The sequence below is a fragment of the Anolis sagrei genome, chromosome X (genome assembly GCF_037176765.1).
Source record: "Anolis sagrei isolate rAnoSag1 chromosome X, rAnoSag1.mat, whole genome shotgun sequence".
Taxonomy (NCBI): Eukaryota; Metazoa; Chordata; class Lepidosauria; order Squamata; family Dactyloidae; genus Anolis; species Anolis sagrei.
Window position 1 is genome coordinate 48,609,463 of NC_090034.1, and position 27,717 is coordinate 48,637,179.

The 27,717-nt window shown below is 41.3% G+C and overlaps 1 protein-coding gene across 2 annotated transcripts; it reads left to right on the top strand.

Annotated features, from left to right (window-relative positions):
- GAS2L1 (growth arrest specific 2 like 1) lies at positions 1–27,717 on the top strand. Of its 2 annotated transcripts, none has more exons than XM_060785289.2 (6): positions 1–706; positions 5,827–6,497; positions 20,213–20,320; positions 20,420–20,516; positions 21,863–22,061; positions 25,074–27,717. In XM_060785289.2, exons 2-6 carry the CDS (start codon positions 5,847–5,849, stop codon positions 26,380–26,382), a joined length of 2,364 nt encoding a protein of 787 aa, XP_060641272.2. In that variant the 5' UTR covers positions 1–706; positions 5,827–5,846; the 3' UTR covers positions 26,383–27,717. The 2 variants fall into 2 exon arrangements, with proteins under 2 accessions (XP_060641272.2, XP_060641273.2); XM_060785290.2 differs by lacking the exon at positions 1–706 and adding an exon at positions 1,583–1,594.

The window sequence follows — 27,717 nt, forward strand, 5'->3', positions numbered from 1 at the left end:
CAAGTCCAGCTATTGAGCTCTCTCTCTCTCTCTCCCTCTTTTTCTTTCTCTCTTTCTCCCTCCCTCTCTCCCTCCTTCCTTCCCTCCATCCAGAGCTCCTCCTCTTCCTCCTCCTCCTCTTCTCTTCCCAGCAAAAGAAGCCAGAGCAGCCGGGAGGAAGAAGGGAAGGAGGAAGGGAAGGAAGGAAGGAAGAGGAAGGGCAGAACACCCCCTCCCTTTGCACTCTTTCATTCTCTCTTTTTCATTCCTTCTCTCCCTTCCCTCCTCCTTTTTCTCCCTTGATCCCTTCCTTCCTTTTCTCAGCTTGATTTCTCTCTCTCTCCTTTCCCTTGATCCTTTCCTTCTTTTTCTCCAATTTATCTTTCTCCCTTTTCCTTGGATCCCTTCTTTCCTTTCTTCCTTTTTTCTGATTTATCTCTTTCTCCCCCTTCCCTTGATCCCTTCTTTCCTTCTTTTTCTCTGATTTGTCTCTCTTTCCCGTGATCCCTTCCTCCCTCCCTTCTCTTCCTCCCCTTCCCTTCTCTCTCTCTCATCTTTCCTTCCCTCCTTCCTTTCCATTCATTCTTTTCCTTCTCATCCCTTCTCTCATTCTTTCTTCATGCCATGACCCTTCTCTGTTGCTGCAACCTCTGGCCTTTGCAGGATGAGGACAACCAAGAAGCTGGGTGACCCCTGACCTTTCACCCTCCAAAACATGGCTGCCCAGGTAAGTCCAGATTGCAAGGGAGATAGACATATATCTATAAATATTATATGAATATTTATATTCATATTAATACAATATCAATGCAATATAATATTAATATTAATATTATATTTATATTAATATTATATTTATATAATATTAATATTATATTTATATAATATTAATATTACATTGCATTAATATTGTATTATATTTATATTACATACTAGCCGTCCCCTGCCACACGTTGCTGTGGCCCACATGGGGGGTTCTGTGTGGGAGGTTTGGCCCAATTCTATCATTGGTGGGGTTCAGAATGCTCTTTGATTGTAGGTGAACTATAAATCCTAGCAACTTCAATTCCCAAATGTCAACATTCTATTTTCCCCAAATTCCACCAGTGTTCACATTTGGGAATATTGAGTATTCTTGTAGAGTTTGGACCAGATCCATCATTGCTTGAGTCCACAGTGATCTCTGGATGTAGGTGAACTACAACTCCAAATCCAAAGGACACTGCCCACCAAACCCTTCCAGTATTTTCTTTTGGTCATGGGAGAACTGTGTGCCAAGTTTGGTTCAATTCCATCGTTGGTGGGGTTCAGAATGCTCTTTGATTGTAGGTGAACTATAAATCCCAGCAACTACAACTCCCAAATGACAAAATCAATTTTTTGAGTGAAGGACATACATTGGGTTGTTAGGTGCCTTGTGTTTAAATTTGGTGTCAATTCGTCCAGTGGTTTTTGAGTTCTGTTCATCCCACAAACGAACATTACATTTTTATATATAGAGATAGATGTGTGTGTGTATATATATATCTATATATCTATATCTTATTGATTTGTATATAATTGTTTCCTCATCTATTTTTATACCCCCCCCCCACCTCAAAACATGGCTGCCCAGGTGAGTCCAGACAGCAAGATAGAGATATATATTAATATTGTATTAATACTAATATATTTATATTATATAATATTATATATATATAATATTGTTGATTCGTATATAATTATTTCATATATTTATATACAAATATTCCTTATCTATTATATATATACACACACACACATACACACACACACAACTGTTACTCATATAAATTGAATCTATACATAAAACATTTCTATATATATCCTTATTGAATATTACTCATTTATTTTTTGATCTTATTACTATGAGGATGATGATGATATAAAATATTGCTTGTTTAGTTACATATATTATTATGATTATGATTGTTCGAACTAGGATCCCAAGCTCTTACCAAGAAGGATAATGTTATGGCATTATTATTATTGTGTGTGTGTGTGTATATATAGTTATAGTTATAATGTTATTATTTTATGTATCAGTATTCTATATTATATTATTGTTATAGTATATAAATATTCCACATCAGTATTCTATATTATTATTATAAAATAGTTATGTTACATGTGTGTATGTATATATATATAATCATTATTAATTACTATTATATTATATCATGATTATGATATTATCCTTCATTCCATATTTATATATATATATATATATATATATATATATATATATATATATATATATATAATTATTCTACTAATATATATATACACATACACACACACACTGTATATATGATGCTATATTATTATATAGATTGGTATTATATATTATTGTATGATTATTCTAAAATATTATATTTGTATATATATTAGTATATATATGTATGTATATATAATCATGATATAATATATAATGATAATATTGTATCATGATTATATGGTACTATCCTTTATTACATATTATTATATAATTTATATTATTATTATATTTATAGATCAGTATGTTACTGTATGATTATTCAAAAATATTATTATATACATATTTACTAATTATTATTGTTGTTGTTATTATTATTATTAGTAGTAGTGCTAGTGCTGCAAGTCACACTCTCTCAGACTTGGAGGAAGGTAAACCATTAGTATTATTATCATTACTCTTATTTTTACTCTTATTGCTGCTGCAAGTCACACTCACTGCTGGCCAGCATCATATTGGGCCCAGCTTCCAGGTGGAGAAACAGCCTGCCTTTTGGCCGGGATCCCAGCCTGGAATGACTCACGCTGTCAGCCACGTCTGCCTTCCGCTCCCAAAAAAGACCTTTTGCTTTATCCCACCCATGAGTCACACTCTCTCAGCCTCTGAGCTCCAACACAGGCTGCCTTGGGACCCCCATTACATATTACTAGCTGTCCCCTGCCACGCATTGCTGTGGCCCAGTCTGTTGATCTGGAAAATAAAGTAATTAGCAAGTGCTGGTTTCTAATATATGTAATTTCTTTATGCTTGTGGGTAAACAGTATTTCTTGATGTTTCTTTGACAGTGTTGACGTAGAGATTGTCTGGTTTGCCCACCCTGGAACATGCAACATAGAATTGTCCTTCTTCAGGGATCCCTTTCAAATCTATGATACTATATCTGTGTGTGTGTGAATCATATCTATATATCTATGGCTGGATGGCTCTCTGTCAGGAGGGCTTTGATTACATTTTCTTGCCCTGCTGAAGGGAGTTGGACTGGATGGCCTTAAGTATTTTCTCTTGGTCATGGGGGTTCTGTGTGGGAAGTTTGCCCCAGTTCTGTCATTTGTGGAGTTTATTTATTTGGTAGTTTTGTATACCGGTCTTCTCACCTCCGTTCGAGGGACTCAGGCCGGTTTCCAACATCAATATTACAGACCGTCATTAAAACATCATATTTCTAAATCAACTAAAACATTTAAACATTGAAACAATTAAAATGGCAAAAATGCAATCATATGATTACAGTGGTCAGTCGTCATCAAAGTCATTATTCGTCGTCATCCATCCATATCACAGGATCATGGCTCATTCGTTGAATGCCAATCCCCAAAGCCAGGTTTTCACCTGTTTCCTGAACATTAAGATCGAAGGGGCAGTTCTGATCTCCAGTGGAAGGGAGTTCCAGAGTCGAGGGGCCACCACCGAGAAGGCCCTGTCTCTCATCCCCACCAGCCGCGCCTGTGAGGCCGGTGGGATCGAGAGCAGGGCCCCTCCAGACAATCTTAGTAATCTTGATGGCTCATAGGGGAGGATACGTTCGGACAGGTAAATTGGGCCGGAGTCGTTTAGGGCTTTATAGGTTAAGATCAGCACTTTGAATTGTGCTTGGAAGCTGACTGGCAGCCAGTGGAGCTGGCGCAACAGAGGAGTAGTATGCTCCCTGTACCCCGCTCCCGTTAGTAACCTGGCTGCCGCGCGTTGGACTAATTGAAGCTTCCGTGCAGTCTTCAGAGGCAACCCCACGTAGAGAGCGTTGCAGTAATCTAAACGGGATGTAACCAAAGCGTGGACCCCCGTGGCCAAGTCAGACTTCCCAAGGTATGGGCGCAGCTGGCGCACGAGTTTTAATTGTGCAAAAGCTCCCCTGACCACCGCTGAAACCTGGGGCTCCAGGTTCAGGCTCATTCAGAATGCTCTTTGATTGTAGATGAACTATAAATCCCAGTAACTACAACTCCCAAATGTCAAGGTCTATTTCCCCCAAACTCCATCTGTGTTCCTATTTGGGCATATGGAATATTCATGCCAAGTTTGGTCCAGATCCATCATTGTTTGACCCCAAAGTGCGCTCTGGATGTAGGTGAACTACAAGCCCCAAACTCAAGGTCAATGCCCACCAAACGCTGCTAGTGTTTTCTGTTGGTCAGGGGAGTCCTGTGTGCCAAGTTTGGTTCAATTCCATTGTTCGTGGAGTTCAGAATGCGCTTTGATTATAGGTGAACTATAACTCCCAGCAACTACAACTCCCAAATGACAAAATCATAATTTTTGAGTGATGGTCACTCCTTGTATAGTGATGTTTCGTTGCCAAATTTGGTGTGATTTCGTTCATTGGTGCTTTTGTTTTTAAGGTACTCATTATGCACAGAGCATTTATATATATATAGATACATTTTGTATGATTATTCTAAAATATTATTATATCCTTATATATCAATATAATATCATTATATATTATATTATATCATGATTACATTATATGATACTTTATTATTATATAATATAATACTAATATTATAAGTTTGCCTTCCTCCAAAGGCTGAGAGAGTGTGACTTGCAGCAGCAGCAACAACAACAACAATAATAATGGTTTGCCTTCCTCCAAGGCTGAGAGAGTGTTACTTGAAGCAGTAGTAGTAATAATAATAATAGAAATATGTTTGCCTTCCTTCAAAGGCTGAGAGAGTTACTTGCAGCCGTAGTAGTAGTAATAATAATGGTTTGCCTTTCTCCGAGTCTGAGAGAGTGTGATTTGCAGCACTAATAATAATAGGTTAGTCTTCCTCTGAGGTGTAGTGTCACTACCATTACACAACAAGCAATATTGATAATAAAAATAATAGGGCTGAGTGTGATTTACACATTATTATTATTATTATTATTATTATTATTATTATTATTATGTCAACTGAGGCTGAGTGTGACCTGCAGGACTAGTAATAATAATAATAACAACAACACTGTGTGACACGATTTTCGTGCCTGGGTTATCAGTACCATCTCCTAATTGGTTCCATAAGAAAAACATGGGAAAAGTTTATTAAACTGCAAACACGTTGTTTTTACGGAAGGCACATCCTGCAGCACATGTTGCTCTAGTTTTTTAATGAATATCTGATAGAGTCTCAACTCATTCAACCTAGTTTGTTGCAGTAGAACAACAACTTCCAAAGTAAGTCCAGCACAATTAAAGATCACTTTCAAGCCAGGAAAGTGGTTACATGGTGTAATGGGTTGCCTTCCTCTGAGGCCACGAGAGAGTGATTAGCACCACATTTTAAGAAAATAAAAAATATTATAATATATTCCTTTTAGGGGACACCCCTTAGGTAACCCAATGCTAGTGGATTATGGGCATCTCCAAGAGTTGAGGTCTCCTCTGTGGACATCTCCTGGGGTCCCTTTGGTTGGTTGTCCCTCTCTGGCCCAATGGGGACAGGTCTAGATGACCCTTCCATCTTCTGGGGTCCTTTCCACCTCTAGTTTCTTTGGGACCTCTCCTGGGGCTCCTTGGGTTGGGTGTCCCAATGATGGATGGTCAAGATGACCCTTTCCCTCTCCCCTTGCAGTGACCCTCTGCCAGCCCGCCATGTCCGACCCATCGGCCGTCATCGAGTGGTCAGCCTGCCGCAGCATCCGCCCCTTCCGCTCAAGCGAGGCCTATCTGGAGGCCATGAAGGAGGATCTGGCTGAGTGGCTCAATGCCCTCTACGATCTGGAGGTGCGGCCCGAGGGTTTCCTGGAGGCCCTGGAGACTGGCCACGGCCTCTGCCGACATGCCAACCACCTCAACAGGGTGGCTGCCGAGTTCGAGGCACTCCACCCTGAGGTGGCCGCCTCGCTCCGGGTCCCCAGGGCAGAGGTAGTCTTCCAGGCGAGGAATGTGGCCCCGGGGTCCTTCCTGGCCCGCGACAACATCTCCAACTTCATCCGTTGGTGCCGCAAGGAGCTGGGCATTCCGGATGTCCTCATGTTCGAGACTGAGGACCTGGTGCTCAAGAAGAACGAGAAGAACGTGGTGCTCTGTCTCCTGGAGGTTGCGCGGCGGGGCTCCAAGTTTGGGATGCTAGCCCCAACCCTGGTCCAGATGGAGGAAGAGATCGAGAAGGAACAGGAGGAGGCAGAGGAAGAGGAGGAGGCAGAGGATGAGCGCCACCAACGGCAGGAGGAGCCCCTCCCCAGGAGACCCCCGAGGCCCCAACAAATGGCCCTCGTTCACCTCCGCAACCTCGACGAGCTGGTGAGTCCATCACACATACAAAAGGATGTGTGAATGTACAATAGTAACAGAAATTGAATAGCTAAGCTACTTCAGTACAATTATTATGTCCGATAGCCAATATATATGATGCATAACCATGCAATAGTTTCTGTATGCAGTAGTTTGTATACAAAGGTGAAATACTTAACTTCAATAGTTTTGATAACTAGAATAGCTTAGGTGCTTAAGTACAGTCGTTATCTCCAATAGCCAATATATATGATGCATAAATGTGAAATAGTTTGGGTATACAAATGTGAAATAGATACACTCAATAAATTTGATACATGGTTCTCAACCTGGGGTCCCCAGATGTTTTTGGCCTACAACTTCCAGAAATCCCAGCCAGTTTACCAGCTGTTAGGATTTCTGGGAGTTGAAGGCCAAAAACATCTGGGGATCCCAGGTTGAGAACCACTGGTTAGGTACTTAAGTACAATCGTTATCTCTAATAACCAATATGTATAATGCATAAAAGTGAAATGGTTTGGATATAAAAAGTAAAATAGTTACCCTCAATAGTTTCAATGCATATATTGAATAGCTTAGGTGCTTAAGTATAGTTATTACCTCCAATAGCCAATATGTATGAAAAGATTAGTTCAGGAGGATTTGGGTATACAAAGTCACAGTAATTTATATATAAAAATAAATAATTTAGGCATGTGAAATAGTTTAGATGTATACATGGAATATTGTAGATGTGTAAGTGAAATATTTAAGTGATATAATTTAGATGTGTCAATGGAATAATTTTGGAGAAGTGTTATAGTCAAGTGCAATCAAAACTTGATGCATAAGTGAAATAATTATTTGGAGTATTTTAGACATATATATGGGATACTTTCGGTGCAGAAATGAAATAGTTGATTGCATGTAACTATGGCACTTGTTATGTACAAGAGTTTTGATGCATGAGTATACAAGTTATGTGAAAGTCTACTAGATGCATAAATTGAATACTTTAGGTGGAGAAATTGTTTTCTATAGTTTTGGCTCCTTTATGCCATAAATAAATGCAGTAGTTTTGATGCCTACATTGAATACTTTAGTGAAAAATATACAGTTTAGATTTGTAAATGGCATATTTTGGGTGCATATGGTGCAATAGTTTAGATGTGTAAATGGAATACTTTAGGTGCAGCAGTGCAATAGTTCAGTGTGATACTTTAGATGTGTAATGGAATAATTTTGGTGCACAAATGAAATACTTTAGATGTGTAAATGAAATACTTTCAGTGTATATGTACAATAGTTTTTGATACGTAAATGGCATACTTGTGATGGATAAGTGAAATAAAGTGAAAGAGTTGAGATGCAGAGATGGAATAGTTAGATGAAAAGCAATCCTTTTGCCTTGTGTTTCTGCCCACAATCCTTCGCGGAGTGCTGTGTTTTGCGGACAGTAATTTCTGGGTTTGGAGACCGTCTGAGTGAAACGCCTTTAGGGCAAAGGGATGAGGGCCATATAATTATGTATACATTCACCTTGTTTGTGTTACGTTGTCAAATGGATGGGGCTCTGTTTGCTCTGGATGCAATGAGCAACAAATCGCGACTTGGGACGGCCAGTGAATCCAGCCGCTTCTGCTGCCCTTTTGGCACAAAAATGGAGGGAGATTTTTCATGCAAAAGGGCTTTGACAGATTATGAAGTCAAAGCAGGTCAGGGGCTTTGGGGAGCTCTCCCGCTCCCTCCCTAAAGGATCTTATTTGAAAGGGAAAAAATGCTCCGTAATCCTGATGCAAACGACCATTTATCCAGCATCCACACCTTGCACCACAAGTCCCAACTTGCCAACAAGGCAAATTATACAGCCAAACTGAATAATCTAGGCCTTTCTCCCAGACGGTCTCCAAACCCAGACATTACAATTGGCAACCACACAGTCCACCACCGCAAGAAACACACTTGTACACAAAGGCAAAAGGATTGCTTTCATGCACCCAAACTATTCCATTTACGCATCTAAACAATTGCACTTATGCATCTAAAGTGCTCCATTTACATATATAAACTATTTCACTTATGCACTCAAAGTATGCCATTTACAACAACAACAAAACTTTATTTATATACTGCTCTATCTCCCCAAGGGGACTCAGGGAGGTTTCCAAGTAACATAATCAATACATACAAAGAAAACAGCATAAACATAAAATTAAACATTTACGCATCTAAACTATTTCACATAACTATTGCTCTTATGCATTGAAATTATTCCATCTGGGCATCTAAACTATTTCACTTATCTATTTTACTTATGCACCGGAATGTTTCCATTTACACATCTAAACTGTTACACGTGACTATTTCACCTATGCACCCAAAGTATGCCATTGACACTTCTAAACTATTGCAAATAAGTATTTCAACTACATACTGAAATTATTCAATTTGAGCATCTAAACTATTTCACGTATTTTACTTATACACTGAAATTATTCCATCTAGGCATCTAAACTATTGAACATAACTATTTCACTTATATACTGAAATTACTCCATTTATGCATCTAAACCATTGGACATAACTATTTCACTTATACCCTGAAATTATACCAACTGAACTATTTCACTTTACTATTTCACATATGTATCCAAAGTATGCCATTTACGCATTTAAACTATTGTACTAAACTATTTAACTTTTGTTCCGAAATTATTCCATTGATCCGTCTAAACTATTGCAATATTGCATATAACTGTTGCACTTCTGCGCTGAAATTATTCCATTGACAGGTCTAAACCTTTTGCAAGTGTTTCACACAACCATTGCACTTCTGCGCCAAAATTATTCCATCGACACATCTAAACTATTGCACAAGCTATTTTGCATATGCACCCAGAATATGCCATTTATTCCTCTAAACTATTGCAACTATTAAATGTAAAAGGGCTTTGACAGATTATAGAGTCAAAGCAGGTCAGGGGCTTTGGGGATCTCTTTTTTCTCTTTTTCTCTCTCAAAAGGCTCTTATTTAAAAAGAAAAGAAATGCTCTGTAATCCATATACAAAGGAAGGAAAGCGGGAGGGAAACACATGCATCTTGTATATTATCTGTCTGTCTGTCTGTCTGTCTATTTATCCATCTATATAATCTTTTTGGGATCCAGATGCTCAAAAGAGACCTAAAAATATCCACGTGTTTTGGGTGGAAAATCAGTTCTAATGCGCTGTCCCATGTTAGAGCATGACAAGGGGATTTCGTGCCTTAATTCCCCATATATATTTATTTTTCTATCAATGAGGTTTTATAAATAGAAAGGATAAAATTCAGCATCTGTTTGCCTCCAGAAGATTATATGTCATTATGGAAACGGAAGAGCTATTATTATTATTATTATTATTATTATTATTTGTAATATAACGTGGGATGTATAGTTTTGACTTGTGTTATCTTTATTTTATTATTTAAAATAATTTTATTGATATTATTTATAAGACAAAATGTATAATTTTGACTTGTCTTATTTTTATTTTTTATTTTACCAATGTTATTATTATTTTTAATAGAACATAGGATGTCAACTTTATATATATATCATTTCTAATTATTTTATTATTATTTCTAATAAGTTGGGATATTTTGTTTTGACTTGTATTGTTTTTAGTTATTATTATTTCTCATACAGTGGGATGCATTGTCTTGATTTGTATTATTATTTCTTAAGCCACTCCTCATAGGGCTTGTTCTCCAGACCCTTGATCATTCTAGTCGCTCTCCTCTGGACACATTCCCGCTTGTCAATATCTCTCTTCAATTGTGGTGCCCTGGAATATTTGTGTCCAATTCTGGGCACCACAATTCAAGAGAGATATTGACAAACTGGAATGTGTCCAGAGGAGGTTGACTAAAATGATCAAGGGTCTGGAGAACAAGCCCTATGAGGAGCGGCTTAAGGAGCTAGGCATGTTTAGCCTGAAGAAGAGAAGGCTGAGAGGAGATATGATAGCCATGTATGAATACGTGAGAGGAAGCCACAGGGAGGAGGGAGCAAGCTTGTTTTCTGCTTCCTTGGAGACTAGGACGCGGAACAATGGCTTCAAACTACAAGAGAGGAGATTCCATCTGAACATGAGGAAGAACTTCCTGACTGTGAGAGCCGTTCAGCAGTGGAACTCTCTGCCCCGGAGTGTGGTGGAGGCTCCTTCTTTGGAAGCTTTTAAACAGAGGCTGGATGGCTATCTGTCAGGGGTGATTTGAATTCAATATTCCTGCTTCTTGGCAGGGGGTTGGACTGGATGGCCCATGAGGTCTCTTCCAGCTCTTTGATTCTATGATTCTGTGATTCTATTTATTATTTATTTATTATTATTCATAGAACATGGGATGTCTAATTTTGATATACATAATTTCTATTTATTTTATTGTTATTTCTAATAAGTTAGGATATCTAGTTTTGACTTGTATTTTATATATATATATATATATATATATATATATATTCTAATACAGTGGGATTAAAAGTTTTGACTTGTATTTATTATTATTATTTCTAATACCGTGGAATACATAGTTTAGACTTGTATTATTTATTTATTTATTTATACTATTACAGTGGGGTGTATAGTTTGTATTATTATTTCTAATACAGTGGTATGCATAGTTTGGACATATTATTTCTACTCAAAGCCTGTTTGAGTCTTCCCTTGGGGGGAGATAAAGCGGGGTATAAATAAATATAAAAATAATACTGATTTTTTATTTATTTATTTATTTTTATGTTGTTTACAAAAAATAAAGTCAAGAAAGATACATTATCACATAGTCATTTTGCATTCGACGTTTACTATTTTTAACAACACGGGATGTACAATTTTTATATGTATCATTTCTATTTTTCTATATTTAATAGTGATTGCAATGTTTTATATGTTTTTAATGTGCATTTAATTTTAATTTTAAATCTTTGGCCTAATATATTTTAACTGGGTTTTTTTTCAAAGGCATTGAATAGTTGCCATGTGTAAAGCCACCTTGAGTCTCCTTTGGGGTAGAGAAAGGCGGGATTTATTTATTTATTTATCGTGTCGTCCGCAACCAGAACATTGTATTGCATTTCTAACAGAACAAAACAAACAAACAGATGAAAAAACACACAAATTTTGCAAACTTGGTAGCTGATTAAATGTCCTTTGACCAGTATCTGACCACTTGGATTGCCTCTGGTGTTGCCGCAAGAAGGTCCTCCATCGTGCATGTGGCAGGGCTCAGGTTGCATTGCAGCAGGTGGTCAGTGGTTTGCTCCTCTCCACACTCGCATGTCATGGATTCCACTTTGTAGCCCCATTTATGAAGTTTGGCTCTTCATCTCGTGGTGCCAGAGCGCAGTCTGTTCAGCGCAAGTTGCCCAGTCTTCTGTGTGCCCAGGAGGGAGTCTCTCATCTGGTATCACCCACGGATTGAGGTGCTGGGTTTGAGCCTGCCACTTTTGAACTCTCGCTTGCTGAGGTGTTCCAGCGAGTGTCTCTGTAGATCTAAGAAAACTATTTCTTGATTTAAGTTGTTGACGTGCTGGCTGATACCCAAACAAGGGATGAGCTGGAGATGTCTCTGCCTTGATCCTTTCACTATTGGCTGCCAGTTCCCGGCGGATGTCAGGTGGTGCAATACCGGCTAAGCAGTGTAATTTCTCCAGTGGTGTAGGTCGCAGACACCCTGTGATAATGCGGCATGTCTCATTAAGAGCCACATCCACTGTTTTAGTGTGGTGAGATGTGTTCCACACTGGGCATGCATACTTAGCAGCAGAGTAGCATAGCGCAAGGGCAGATGTCTTCACTGTATCTGGTTGTGATCCCCAGGTTGTGCCAGTCAGCTTTCATATGATATTGTTTCTAGCACCCACTTTTTGTTTGATGTTCAGGCAGTGCTTCTTGTAGGTCAGAGAACGGTCCAGAGTGACTCCCAGGTATTTGGGTGCGCTGCAATGCTCCAGTGGGATTCCTTCCCAGGTAATCCTCAGAGCTCGGGATGCTTGTCTGTTCTTAAGGTGAAAGGCACATGTCTGTGTTTTAGATGGATTAGGGATCAGTTGGTTTTCCCTATAATAGGCAGTTAGAGCACCTAGAGCTTCGGAGAGCTTCTGTTCAACCATCTCAAATCTCCCTGCTTGAGCGGTAATGCCACGATCATCAGCATAGATGAAACTCTCTGTCCCTTCTGGCGGGATACAAATGGAGCAAATAAATAAATAAATAAAATTATTATTATTATTTCTTAATATAAGGTTGGATTTCTCCCGTTGACTTTTGTATTATTTTTATTTTATTCAGAATAATTTTTATATTATGATGTCTCATGCAAGGTGGAGTGTAGTTTGGACTGTAATCATTATTATTATGTTCTTCTTATTATTATTTCTAATATATATGGTGGAATGTAGAGTGCGAACTCAATTTTGAGGATTTTTGTCAACGATCAAAGGCCTTTGATGGAAACGGGTCAGTCTAGATGACCTCTAGGGGACCCAGCACCCAAAAGTTTATCAGTTTCATATTTTGAATTTAAAAAGGGGTAATAAGTGATGAAATGCAGGAAAGGAAACGTATGCCAAAAGCCGAGGAGACAGTGAGGCGCTGGGCCGACAAAGGCCCAGCAAATGGACACTGTGTTCCAAGGAAGAATGAATAGAGACAGATAGCCTTTGTTTCCTTTAAAAAGGACCTTGGCAAGACCCAATTTGGAAGTTTTCATTCACAAACTCCCCCTGGATTTGCGCAAATGGTACAGTCCACTGCAAGAGTGATACAGAAATAGAACTGTACCATTCCTCGTTGTGGGGGTTTGCCTCCATTGGCATCTTAGGCTCCCCCAGTGTTTCCAAATGGTACGGTCTACTACAATACAATGACACAGAAAAAAGATTGAACCATTCCTCAATTCGGGGGGGGGGGGGGATGATGTAGCACAATGCTATCCCTATAGACTCTCAAATTAAAACTACAATAGGAAAACACAGGAAGAGGCCCAAACTATGACTCATTTGGAAGGGAATTTTGCACAATTCTCCTAAATGTTTCCAAATGGTACAGTCCACTGTCACAGAGTAACATACAAAATGGGCTGTACCATTCCTCATCTGGGGTGTATGTGTTTTTTTTTTTTTCAGTTTATACTATTTATAAAGCAGGCTTTTTTATTTTTCGTCGTGTTTCCATAGAAAGGAAATGGTGCCGTTGTCAAGGCGGGTCTCCCAAACAAACAGTTCCTTAATGTGGAAAAAAAGGTTTATTTCTTACTCATTTCCTTGGTTTGAAAAGGGAAAATTCCACTTTTTCCCCACACCTTTCCTTCCACACCTTTTATTTATTTATAATTTTTAATCTTTTTTTCTTTTTTCTTTTCTTACACTTAAAGTTGATGTTATTTTATTTTTATTTCTTTGATTTTTTTTATTCTTTGATTTTACATATTTTTGCTATGGTGAATTTTATTTTATTTGTTTCTATTTTGTTTTTTGTTGTTTTATTTGTTTCTAATTTCTTTTTAACTTTGTTTTTAATTTTGTCCATGGTGTTTGTTTATTTTTTTTAAAATCTTTTTTATTTTTGTCTTACTTTATCATTTATTTTATTTTATTATTTTTATCCCATTTTATATTTTCTTTTACTTTATCTTTTTTTGGAACTTCATTTATTTCTTTATTTATTTTACTCTTTATTTAATTTAATTTATTTTTATTTTAACCCTGTTTTAGTTTATTTATTTAATTTATATTTCATCTTTTAATTTTTTTTATTCCTTAGAGAAGACAGCAAACTACTACTGATATATATATTTATTACTACTACTACTACTACTACTACTACTAATAATAATAATAATAATAATAATATATGTGGTACTCAGCCTCAGAGGCAGGCATTATTATTATTATTATTATTAGTAGTAGTAGTAGTAGTAGTAGTGCTGCAAGTCACACTCTCGGCCCCAGAAGAAGGCAAGCCTATATTATTATTATTGTTATTATTATTATTATTATTATTATTATTGGTAGTGGTGGTGGTGGTGGTGGTGGTGGAAGTCTCCCACCCTCAGAGGAAGACATAATAATTGTTAAAATAATAGATAATAGAATTGTAATAATACTAGATCATCATCTGATCAGTTTTAGACTTGCTGTGACCTCTAACCTTCGCAGGGGTGGAGGACCAACTAAGATGGTCCGCCCCAGGAGACTGATGGATCCGGATGGATTTCTGAAGAATCTTGGGGCTCTTCCTGTCATGGAACCTGGTGATCCTGTCGACGCCCTGGTTGATCGCTATAACAGCGAGATGGCCAGGGTAATAGACACGATCACTCCCGAACGTCCCCTCTCGTTGTGCAGAGACACACCATCTCCTTGATTTACTGGGGAGTTGGCTGTGATGAAGCACATGAGAAGGAGACTAGAGTGCATCTGGAGGAAATCTCGGGGTGTCCCTGACCGAACATGGGCTAGAGCCTCACTTAGGGCCTATACTGCGGCTATACGGGTAGCCAGGGAAACCTTCCTGACTGCCCGTGTAGCGTCTGCATCTAACAGATCTTCGGAGTTGTTTTGGGTCGTTGGGGAGCTCCTTCACCCCCCTGGGGTGGAGGAAGCCATTGACGACCTGACAACTCGGGGCTGCGAGTTTATGCATCTTTTTCCAGATAAAGTCGCTCAGATACGCCTCGAGTTGGACACCAGTTTAAATACAGCGCCAGGGGAGGTGACCGAGGCATCTGCTTGTCTGGTTTTGTGGGATTCTTTCCGGCTTGTTCTTCCTGAGGACGTGGAGGGGGTCCTTGGGGCTGTGAGGGTGACCACGTCGGCTCTGGACCCTTGCCCTTCCTGGCTAATTAAATCGGCCAGAGGTGGCTTGATTTATTTGTTTGTATTGATCATTAATACATCTTTGGAGCAAGGGGTTTTTCCATCTGAACTGAAACAGACTGTGGTTAGACCACTCCTGAAAAAAGCCTCCCTTGACTCCACGGTCTTGAGAAATTACAGACTAATCTCCAGCCTCCCGTTTTTGGGCAAGGTGCTGGAGCAGGTGGTTGCCTCTCAGCTCCAGGATTTCCTGGATGACATCAACTATCTGGATCAGTCATAGTCTGGCTTCAGGCCTGGTCATGGTACTGAGACGGCTTTGGTCGCCTTGGTGGATGACTTCCGCAGGGAACTGGACAGGGGGAGTGTGACCCTGTTGGTTCTCTTGGACATCTCAATGGCTTTCGATACCATCAATCATGGTTTCCTTCTGGGACGACTCTCCGGGATGGGTCTTGGGGGCGCGGCTCTGTTGTGGCTCCGGTCCTTCCTGGAGGGTCGTTCCCAGATGGTGAAGCTGGGTGACACCTGCTAGGACTCATGGACTTTGACCTGTGGGGTCCCACAAGGTTTCATTCTGTCCCCCATGCTTTTTAACATCTACATGAAACTGCTGGGAGGGGTCATCCGGAGTTTTGGAGTTCGGTGCCATCTCTATGCAGATGACATGCAACTCTACTACTCTTTTCCACCTAACTCCAAGGAAGCCCCTCGGGTGCTGGACAAGTGCCTGGCCGCTGTGGCTGTCTTGATGAGGAGGAACAAGCTGAGGATCAATCCCGACAAGACAGAGGTCCTCCTGGTTTATCGTAAACCAGATCGGGGTATAGAGTGGCAACCTGCGCTGGACGGGGTTGCACTCCCCCTGAAGTCACAGGTCCGCAGTCTGGGTGTCCTCCTGGACTCATCACTTACGCTTGAAGCTCAGGCGTCGGCAGTGGCTGGGAGGGCCTTTGCACAATTAAGACTTGTGCGCCAGCTGCGACCGCACCTTATGAAGTCAGATCTGGCCAGAGTGGTCCATGCCTTAGTCATCTCCAGATTGGATTACTGTAATGCACTCTACATGGGGCTGCCCTTGAAAACAGTTTGGAACCTGCCTACCTGCATGATCACATTTCTGTATACGAACCCACACAATCTCTTCAATCATCTGGAGAGGCCCTGCTCGTGCTCCCACCTCCTTTGCAGGTGCGATTGGTGGGGACGAGGGAGAGACCCTTTTCGGTGGTGGCCCCTCGACTCTGGAATTCACTCCCCAAGGACATCAGACATACCCCAATGCTAGCAGTCTTTAGGAGGAGCCTGAAAACGTGGTTGTTCCAGTGTGCCTTCCCAGAATAAGGAAAACTCTTAGCAATATGTCCTCAAATGCACTTTAATATTGATTTAGGATTGTCTGCGCACCCTCATCTTTCTTTGAAAACCCTGTCCTAGTTATACCCTACCTTGTTCATGCCCAGCATTATTTTTAAATTTTAATTATTACATTTGGCCCTGCCATAGGCTTTTAAATGCTTTTATCTTATTGTTATTGTTTATTGTGTATTTTTGTTTATGAGATTTATTTTAACGGTTTTGTTTTGATTATTTGTGATTGCCTTCGTTTATTGATATACTGTGGCCTTGGCCTCATGTAAGCCGCACCGAGTCCCTTGGGGAGATGGTAGCAGGGTACAAATAAAGTTGTTGTTATTATTATTATTATTATTATTATTATTATTATTATTAATCATGTCAGAAGCTATTTGCGAATACAGTTATAGTGTATAGAAAAACCACAAACAGAGTTCAAAACTTGGCAGTATACTAAATGTCCTTTGACCAGAAGCTGGCCACTTGGACTGCCTCTGGTGTTGCTGTATGAAGATCTTCCATTGTGCATGTAGCAGGGCTCAGGCTGCATTGTAGTAAGTGGTCTGTGGTTTGCTCTTCTCCACACTCGCATGTTCTGGACTCCACTTTGTGGCTCCATTTCTTAAGGTTGGATCTACATCTTGTGATGCCATAGCGCAGCCTGTTCAGTACCTTCTAGGTTGCCCAGCCTTCTGCGTGTCTAGGAGGGAAATTCTCATCCAGTCTCAGTCATAGATTGAGGTTTCTGGTTTTAGCCTGCCACTTTTGGACTCTTGCTTGCTCAGGTGTTCCAGCGAGTATCTCTGTGGATCTTAGGAAGCTGTTTCTTGATTTAAGGCACTGGCATGCTGGCTGACATCCGAACAGAGGATGGGCCGGAGATGTCACTGCCTTGGTCCTTTCATTGCTAGCTGCTACTTCCCGGCAGATGTCAGGTGGTGCAATACCGGCTAAACAGTACAATTTCTCCAGCAGTGTAGGGTGTAGACACCCTGTGATAATGCGGCATGCCTCATTAAGAGCCACATCCACACTGTTTTAATGTGGTGAGATGTATTCCACACTAGGCATGTGTACTCAGCAGCAGAGTAGCAAAGTGCAAGGGCAGATGTCTTCACTGTGTCTGGTTGTGATCCCCAGGTTGTGCCAATCAGCTTTTGTTCGATATTATTTCTAGCACCCACTTTTTGCTTGATAGGCAAGCAGTGTTTCTTGTAAGTTAGAAGCACTGTCGCATATATTTTGGGGTGCTGCAGTGCTCCAGTGAGATTCCTTCTCAGGTCATCCTCAGAGCTCGAGATGCTTGTCTGTTCTTAAGATGAAAAGCACACATCTGTATTTTAAATGGATTAGGAATCAGCTGGTTTTCCCTGTAATAGGCAGTAAGAGCACCTAGAGCTTTGGAGGGCTTCTGTTCAACCATTTAATATTGATATGGTGGAGGTTTTAAACTGTGTTGTTGTTTACAATAATAATACATCCCTACAAGAGAAGCTAGGGATGGAAAGATTGTTGGAAGATCTTTGCAGTTCATGCTTGTTGGTTGAAACACCAAAACCAATGCCATTTTATTTATTATTATCATCATCGTTACCATCACCATTATTATTCATTATTATTACCATTATTATTGTTTCTGGCACCCACTTTTTGCTTGATATTCCAGCAGTGCTTCTTGTAGGTCAGAGCACGGTCCAGGGTAACTCCCAGGTAATGTGATGGTGTGCGGCAATGCTCCAGTGGGATTCCTTCCAAGGTAATCCGTAGAGCTCGAGATGCTTGTCTGTTCTTAAGGTGAAAAGCACACATCTGCATTTTAGATGGATTAGGGATCAGCTGGTTTTTCCTATAATAGGCAGTAAGAGCACTTAAAGCTTCGGAGAGCTTCTGTTCAACCATTTCAAAGCTCCCTGCTTGAGCGGTGATGGCACGATCGTCAGCATAGATAAAACTCTCTGTCCCTTCTGGCAGTGGCTGGTCATTTGTTGAACATTGATGGAGCAAGTACACTCCCCTGAAACATGCCATCTGCTTCTCTGGCCCTGGAACTCAACAAAAAGCTCCTGTTTTGTAGCAGATTTCATATAGATATAGATATAGATATAGATATATTACTTACTAGATAATAAAATTGTAATAATACTAGCTTATATGATATAATAATAAATGATAATATGTAATATAACAATGATAATATCTATCGCGTATTTGTATATTTTAAATGCTTATGCTGATATTTTTATCTTAAGCTGCTTTGAGTCCCTTCTGGGGGGTATAAATAAATATAATAGTAATAATATAATATATAATGAAAGGAGCCCCCGGTGGTGCAGTGGATAAAACCCCTGTGCTGGCAGGACTGAAGACAGGTTGCAAGTTCGAATCCGGGGAGAGGCGGATGAGCTCCCTCTATCAGCTCCAGCTCCTCATGCGGGGACATGAGAGAAGCCTCCCACAAGGATGATAAAAACATCAAAATCATCCGGGCGTCCCCTGGGCAATCTCCTTGCAGACGGCCAATTCTCTCACACCAGGAGTCACTCCTGACACGACAAAAAAAGATGATTATTAAAGCTAAGATGGTATAATCTAATAGACGAAGGTATATATATGACTGGATGGCTCTTTGTCAGGATGGCTTTGATTAGATTTTCTTGCCCTGGTGAAGAGAGTTGGACTGGATGGCCTTCAGTATTTTCTGTTGGTCATGGGGGGTTCTGTGAGGAAAATTTGCCCCAATTCCGTCGTTTGTGGGGTTCAGAATGCTCTTTAATTGTAGGTGAACGATAAATCCCAGTAACTACAACTCCCAAATGTCAAGGTCTATTTTCCCCAAACTCCACCTGTGTTCATATTTGGGCATATAGAATATTTGTGCCAAGTTTGGTCCAGTTCCATCATTGTTTGAGTCTGCAGTGCTCTCTTGATGTAGGTGAACTACAACTCCAAAACTCAAGGTCAATGCCACCAAACCCTTCTAGTATTTTCTGTTGGTCAGGGGAGTCCTGTGTGCCAAGGTTAGTTCAATTCCATCATTGGTGGAGTTCAGAATGCTTTTTGATTATAGGTGAACTATAAATCCCAGTAACTACCACTCCCAAATGACAAAATCATAATTTTTGAGTGATGGTCACTCCTTGTGTTGTGAGACAGTTTGTTGCCAAATTTGGTGCGATTTCGTTCATTGGTTCTTTTGTTTTTATGGTACTCATTATGCACAGAGCATTTTTATATATATAGATATATAGATATCACATATATAATCATAATATATGTAATATAGTATGTTTATTTAATTTCTTACTTTTTGGTTATTATTGGCTAGTTATTATAAGTTTATATTGATGTTTTATTTATTGTGTGGATTGATTTGTTGTTTGTTTTATTATGTCATTGAATGTTTGCCGCTTTTGATGGAAACCGCCCTGAGTCCCCTCAGGGAGATAGGGCGGGTTGTAAATAAAGTATTATTATTATTATTATTATTATATAATATTATATCGCAATAATAGACTGTTGCTTGCTTTGCAGGTGCGGGAGATCCTGGGCCATTGCAGCTGCCCGTCTCAATTCCCGATGGTCAAGGTCTCGGAAGGGAAGTACAAAGTGGGCGACTCCAACGCTCTCATCTTCGTCCGGGTATTTTGTTTAGTCCGATTGTACCTCTTTTCTCTTGGATTTCCTTCTCAATCTCCTTGCATTCTGATGGTTTCTTTGCCTCCCTTCCTGCTGACGCAGGTGCTGCGGAGCCACGTGATGGTGCGCGTCGGGGGAGGATGGGATACCCTGGAGCACTACCTGGACAAACACGACCCCTGCCGCTGCAATGCCTTCGGTGAGTATGTATAAGTGTAGTAGAGTAAAAATAGAGAGGTAGGTGGGTAGATAGATACATAGAGATAGGTAAATAGGTAACTAGAAATAGATAGAGATAGCGATAGATAAACAGAAAGATAGAGATAGGTGGATAGATAGATAGAGATGTTGTTCAGTCGTTTCCAACTCTTCGTAACCTCATGGACCAGCCCACGCCAGAGCTTCCTGTTGGCCATCACCACCCCCAGCTCCTTCAAGGTCAATCCAGTCACTTCAAGGATGCCATCCATCCATCTTGCCCTTGGTCAGCCCCTCTTCCTTTTTCCTTCCATTTTCCCCAGCATCATTGTCTTCTCTAAGCTTTCCCTTCTTCTCATGATGTGGCCAAAGTACTTCATCTTTGCTTCTACTATCTTTCCCTCCAATGAGCAGTCGGGCTTTATTTCCTGAAGTATGGACTGGTTGGATCTTCTCGCTATCCAAGGCACTCTCAGTTCAAAAGCATCTCTCTTCCTTCGCTCAGCCTTCCCTATGGTCCAGCTCTCACATCTGTAGGTGACTATGGGGAATACCATTGCTTTAACTATGCAGATAGAGATATAGATTGAGATAAATAGATAGAAATAGATAAATTGATAGATAAATAGATAAGATAGATAAATAGAGATAGATAGATAGATAGATAGATAGATAGATAGATAGAGGTAGATAAATAGATAGAGATACATTTATTTATTTATTTACTTGCTTACTTACTATATTTATATACTGCCTTTCTCACCCCAAGGGGGGACTAATTATTACAGTAGGATTATATCATATAATATGAGCCTATGACTTAACCATTATTATCATTATTTATTATTATTTATCATCATCATTATCATTGTTATAACCCTGGTGTATTGCACTATTAGTATTATTATATAATACTAATATTGTAATAATAATACGATTCTATAACTACGTGACTTTACTAGTATTATTACAGTATTAGTATTATAGCATTATTAATATCATTTTTATTATTACTATTATTATCCTGATATTAAGTCCCTCTGTATTAGGATAACAATTAAAACAAATGAAGTATAAATTCGGCTGGACTTGCTGTTGAACCTGCCTCGTCACATGACGTCATAATGCACTAACGAAGCGGAGGCCCTAACGAGCGGCTGGGCCTCATTAAGGAGAACGCAAGGAGAGACAGGCTTTTGTCTGTCTCTTCTTGACGCACTCCATCCATTATGCAAATTGCTTTGAGCCTGATTGGAGGAGCGGTTGCCCCGGGAACGGGCCCGCCTCTGCTCTTAAAGGGACAGAAGCCTCCTTCTGGATTTCGACTGGCTTTCCCTTGCGTTGCAGCGCACCGTCTGAACCCGTCGCGGGGCCTCGCTTTCTCCCCACAAAAGATGGCCACTGCGCCAGGAAGTCCCCAGTCCGGGAGCCCCGTTACGCCGCGAAGGGCCATCAGAACAACAGGGAACGATGGGCCTTGCAGTAAGTCCAGCCCTTTGAAAGGAGCTGCAGCCAATGGTCAGCAGCGGGACAACAGCAGCCTCAGGTACAATGGACTCTTATTTAATATATTTTTATATTATTTTTTTTAATTGTATATTGTTTATTTATTTATTTGGATTACTTTTACCCCGCCCTTCTCACCCCGAAGGGGACTCAGGGCGGCTTACACATCCAAGGCACAATTCGATGCCCGTAACAAACAACAGCAATAAAACAGAATAACGCAAGTTAGCAAACAACAACAATACATTACATCTATACCCGCTAAAACCAATAAAACCAATAAAATTTCATACAAACCGATACAAACCATTACTCCTTATTGCCGGTCAATGTTCGCTATCTCATAGTTCAGTTTCCTTCCACATTTATCAGTCCTGCCGGTCCTATTTGTCTGGTTGTCCTTCCTAGTTAGCAGATTGCCCGAAGGTCTGGTCCCACAACCACGTCTTTACCTTCCTCCTGAAGGACAGGAGTGATGTTGATGCCCTGATATCCACTGGGAGTGAGTTCCACAGGTGAGGGGCCACCACTGAGAAGGCCCTGCTCCTCGTCCCCACCAGCCTTGCTTGGGAAAGCGGTGGAGTCGAGAGCAGGGCCCCCTCAGATGATCTTAAATTCCGTGGTGGGACGTAGAGGGAGATACGTTCAGACAGATACGCTGGACCGGAACCGTACAGGGTTTTGTAGGTCAAAACCAGCACCTTGAATTGGGCTCGGAACTGAACCGGCAGCCAGTGGAGCTGACACAGCAGAGGGGTGGTGTGCTCTCTGTATGTCGCCCTGGTGAGCAGCCTGGCTACCGCTCGCTGGACCAGTTGAAGTTTCCGAACAGTCTTCAAGGGCAACCCCACATAGAGTGCGTTGCAGTAGTCTATTCGGGATGTAACAAGAGCGTGGACCACTGTGACCAGATCAGACTTCCTAAGGAACGGGCGCAACTGGTGCACAAGTTTTAATTGTGCAAAAGCTCTCCCGGCCACCGCTGAGACCTGGGGTTCCAGGCTTAGCGATGAGTCCAGGATCACTCCCAAGCTGCGAACCTGCGTTTTCAGGGGGAGTGTAACCCCGTCTAACACAGGCTGTAACCCTATTCCCTGTTCGGCCTTGCGACTGACCAGTAGGACCTCTGTCTTGTCTGGATTCAGTTTCAATTTGTTATTTTATACTTCATTTTTCTTATTTTATATTTTATATTTTATACGTAATTTGTATGAATTTTATTATATATTATTTTTATTTTATATTTCTATTATATTTTGTTTCTATTATATTTCTATATGTTTCATTTATATTATTTTATATTTATTTTCATATTTATTTAATATTTCATTTCACAATACTTTGATATATTTACGTAATTTCAAGGTAGTTATGTTATGTTGTATATTCTTTTTATTCGTTTTTATTTTATATTATATATTATATAATTGTATAATTTAAATTTTTACATATTGTTCTATTATACTATTTCATATTTTATTTTATATATGTAATATTATATATATTGCTTTATATTTTAAAATTATTTAATTATTTTATATTATCATGTTTTATTTTATATTCTGTTCCAGTTTTTATATTATTTTATAGTGTCTTATATTTCACCTTATACCCGTATTTAGTCGAGTAATGCGCCATCGAAATGAATGCGCGCCTCAATTTTCAAAACTTGGAAACCCAAAAAAGTATTTACCATATTATGTGAATCTAATGCATGGCCTAATTTTGGAAAGGCCATTCAGCCAAAAAAGGTACACTTTAGAATCGGATAAATGCAGTATTTCATTTCAATTTTGATATTTAATGTTGTTATATGATTTCTGATTCATCATGCATTATAAATAATTTGATGTTGTATTGAATATTGTTGAAAAAACACTCCCTTAATCCAACCATGCTTGAGAACTATAGACGGGTGTCCAATTTGCCATACAACTGCAAAATCCTGGAACGAGTGGTGGCCAGGAATTCTTGGATGAAGCGGATTTTCTAGACCCATTTCAGTTTGGCTTCAGGCCAGGATATGGAACAGAGATGGCTTTGGTCACTTTGGTGGATGATCTTTGCGGAGAACTAGATAAGGGGAGTTTGACCTATCTGGTTTTCCTGGACCTCTCAGCAGTTTCAATACCATCAACCATGGTATCCTTCTGGAATGACTGATGGGAATGGCGCTGAGAGGCACTGTTTTGCAATGGTTCCCGTCCTTCCCCACGGGCTGTTCTGAGAAGATGGTCTTGGAGGAGTCCTACTCGACCTCATGGCCTTTGTCCTGTGGAGTCCTGCAGGACTCATCACTTTCCCCAATATTATTTAACATCTACATATAAAACTGTTGGGAGAGATCATCCAGAATTTTGGAGTTCGGTATCACCTGTATGCAGACGATGCCCACCTCTATTACTCCTTCCAACGAATGCCAAAGAAGCCGTCTCGCACCTGAACCGTCTGAGGGCGGTAATGGACTGGAGGAGGACAAACAAATTGAAGCTTAATTCAGACAAGATGGAGGTGCTGCTAGTCTCATGTAAGATTGATCCAGGAGTAGGGCCACAACTTGAGCTGGACGGGGTCCCACTCCCCCAAAGGTGCAGGTTCACAGTTTGGGGGTGATTCTAGATTCCACCTTAAACCTGGAAGCCCAAGTGGCAGACGTTACAAGGATCGCCTCTGCACAACTTAACTGGTGTGCCAACAGTGATCACCCTTGGAAACATCTTACCTGACCATGGTGGTACATACCTTGGTTACATCCCGCCTGGACTACTGTAATGTGCTCTACGTGGTCCAAAGTTTGGCAGCAAGGCTGTTAACAGGAGCGGATATAAGGGAGCATACTACCCTACTCCTGAAACAAGATGCACTGGCCCTTCACGGCATCGGTCCAGATTACCTGAGACATCAGGTTCCTGTATATACATGCTTTTATTAGCTGTCACCTTAGGCACTTGGATGGGAAAAAGCGGGGTACAAATTTCATAAATAAATAAATGTTGATGCAGAAGTTGTTAATAGAGATTTTTATGAAATTGTATTGCTCCTTTCCTTCCAGATCCTTAAGAGCACGGCGTCTCTCTGGTGACAGTGATTCCTCAGCTTCCTCCCTCCAGAGTGGGGCCCTTGGGCGCAGGCGCAGCGACGAGGCGAAAATGGCCGCCAGACGGGTCTCGGAAGGGGCCGTTCTGCAAGTTCGGCCCGGTCCCAAGAGGCAGCCGCTGGACAGCCGAAGCCACTCCAGAGAACGGGGGGCTGTTGTTGCATCCCGGAAGCCAGATGCTGAAGAACGTGGCCGGTCTCGGTTGCCCAACGGAGCCCAAAGCCCTCGTCCTCGAGCCCGAAGCCAGGGTCGGTCCGGTGGTGGCCCCGTTTTGCTCATAAGTCGAGGTAAGGATGGTCAACACTCATTGGTCCGAGCCGATGAGCCAAAAGGAGCATCTGGACGAGCCACTCCTGGGACCAAGAGTCCGGCTGGTTGCAGGAGTCCAGTGCTGACCCATCGACGGGGCTCTCTCCCAGCGAATAAAATGGCTGACTCTGCAACCCGGAGGCAGCGTCAAGGTCCGAAACAGTGCGACAACATAGGACAAGAATTGGAGCAACTCACTCGCACTTTCCGGAGTCCGCTCCGGCTTGATCCGAGCCAGGAGCAACAACTATATCGCCGTTTGGAGGAGGAGTTCTTAGCCAACTCGCAAATGATGGAGGAGGAAGAGGAAGACGAGCCAGTTGAGTCCCTGAATCGTCCACGCTTGTTGCAAACAAACACCGCAGACTCCGGCACGGCGGCAGATTCGGCGTATTGCTCTTCCAGTTCCTCCTCATCGTCCCTGAATTTCTTCTCCAAGTACGGCCTGCAGCCTGATTCCAAAGACGAGCCCAAGCGGAGGTTGCAGGTGCCGGATGCTGCAGATCCCTCAGACGCCTGGGAGAGGAGGAAGCCGGCCTTGTCCAGCTCCTCTGATGAAAGCAACTCCTACTTGGGCCTCAATGAACTGGCCGAAGTGGGGGATGGTTTCTGGCGGGGCAAAGAGATGGCGACAATGGCTCTGGATGGAGATTTGGGGCCGTCTTCTTCACCACCTCGTACAATTGAGGAGGATGAGGAGGTTGTCATTCTCCGTCCAAAGTCATCCCTGAAGAAACCCGAACGCGTGCCTTCCATCTACAAGCTCAAGCTGCATCCCATAATCAGGCCCCGCACCGACTCGCAGCCGGACAAGACACCCTCGAAGATCCCGACACCCCTCAGCTACAAGGCTGCAAAACCGGCAACAGAGAACACCCCAAAACCATGGGCTGCCTTCCATGACATCTTTTCAGCAGAGCCCGGAGTGGCTGATGACGAAGGGTCTTGGGCTTGAGGACCATACAGGCCGCCATTGTGTCCCAATGATGGGGTGAAAGAGACTGCCATTTTGTCCCAACAAAAAGGGTCCTGAGCTTGAAGACAAAATGGACGGACATCTTGTCCCAATGATGGGACAACCGTCACGTCCCAACGAAGGGGTCCCGGGATTAAGGAGGACAATGGGCCGCCATCTTGTCCCAATGAAGGGACAGAACGGGCGGCCGTCTTGTCCCAACAAAGGGTCCTAGGCCTGAGGGCAGAATGGACTACCATCTTGTCCCAAATTCCGCACCTTGAACTATCTTTTTCCTGCTGCTATCGCTGCCTTGTTTGCGCAAAAACCCGCTGCTGCTCCGATACGGAGCTCTTGGGGGGAGGGGGGAGATGGAATTAGGGGGTGCCTTCCTTTAATATTATTATTATTGTTATTATTAATTTTTGGGGCTGGAGGATATGCATGGCTTCGGCGGTGGCATGCTTTCAGGGGTAGAGTCCTCAAGCACTGGAGTTTTAAACTGTTTTTTAAGGGTAGTCCGGCACCGCTCCGTTGTGTTGGTTTCATACTGATATAATGCTGCGGTGCGGATTTTGGGGTCGACAATCCACTGTAACCCCTTTTGTTTTGTTATTTGATTTGGGTTGACATGGCTGTCTGTCATCTGATCGTGGTTCTGCGCTTCCCATCCCGTCGATATCACAAGCTTTTCGTTGCTCCCATTAATATCAAATCCCCATTAGTCCAGAGCGTTTTGGAGAAGTTCAGATGGTGACTCTTAATGGTGACTCTTAAGTCTTCCGTAAAGAGAGCTTCAGGGAAGTATTTTCTCGGGTTTTTTTAGCTAATAATTTGGATGAGACACTCAGTTTTCAGCTATTTTTTAAGCAAACCATTCCGAGGAGAGGCTCGCATTTGTCTTATTTTTTAGTGGATCATTCAAAGGAAAGTCTCGTGTTTCTCGTATTTTTTAGCGGATCATTCGAATGAGAGGCTCACTTTTCTGCTATTTTTAAAGAAAATCATTCAGAGGAGAGGCTCGCGTTGGCCTTATTTTTTAGTGGATCATTCAGAGGAAAGTTGTTTCTCGTATTCTTAACGGATCATGCGGAAGAGAGGCTCGTATTTCTTGGCATATTCTTGCCGAAGTCTTGCACATGAATCTTTTTTCTTCGGCAAGAAACTTCTTCAGGGACCAGGACTGTTTTGCGCCTCCCTTCTCATCCTAACGTACTGTAGCTTTGTCTTAATTAATCTATGCATATTTATAATGAGCTCCGCCTCCCGTCCTGACCCTGACGAATGTAGCGAAAACTGAACCGAATCCCGGACAGTAAACATAGAGCAAACGCA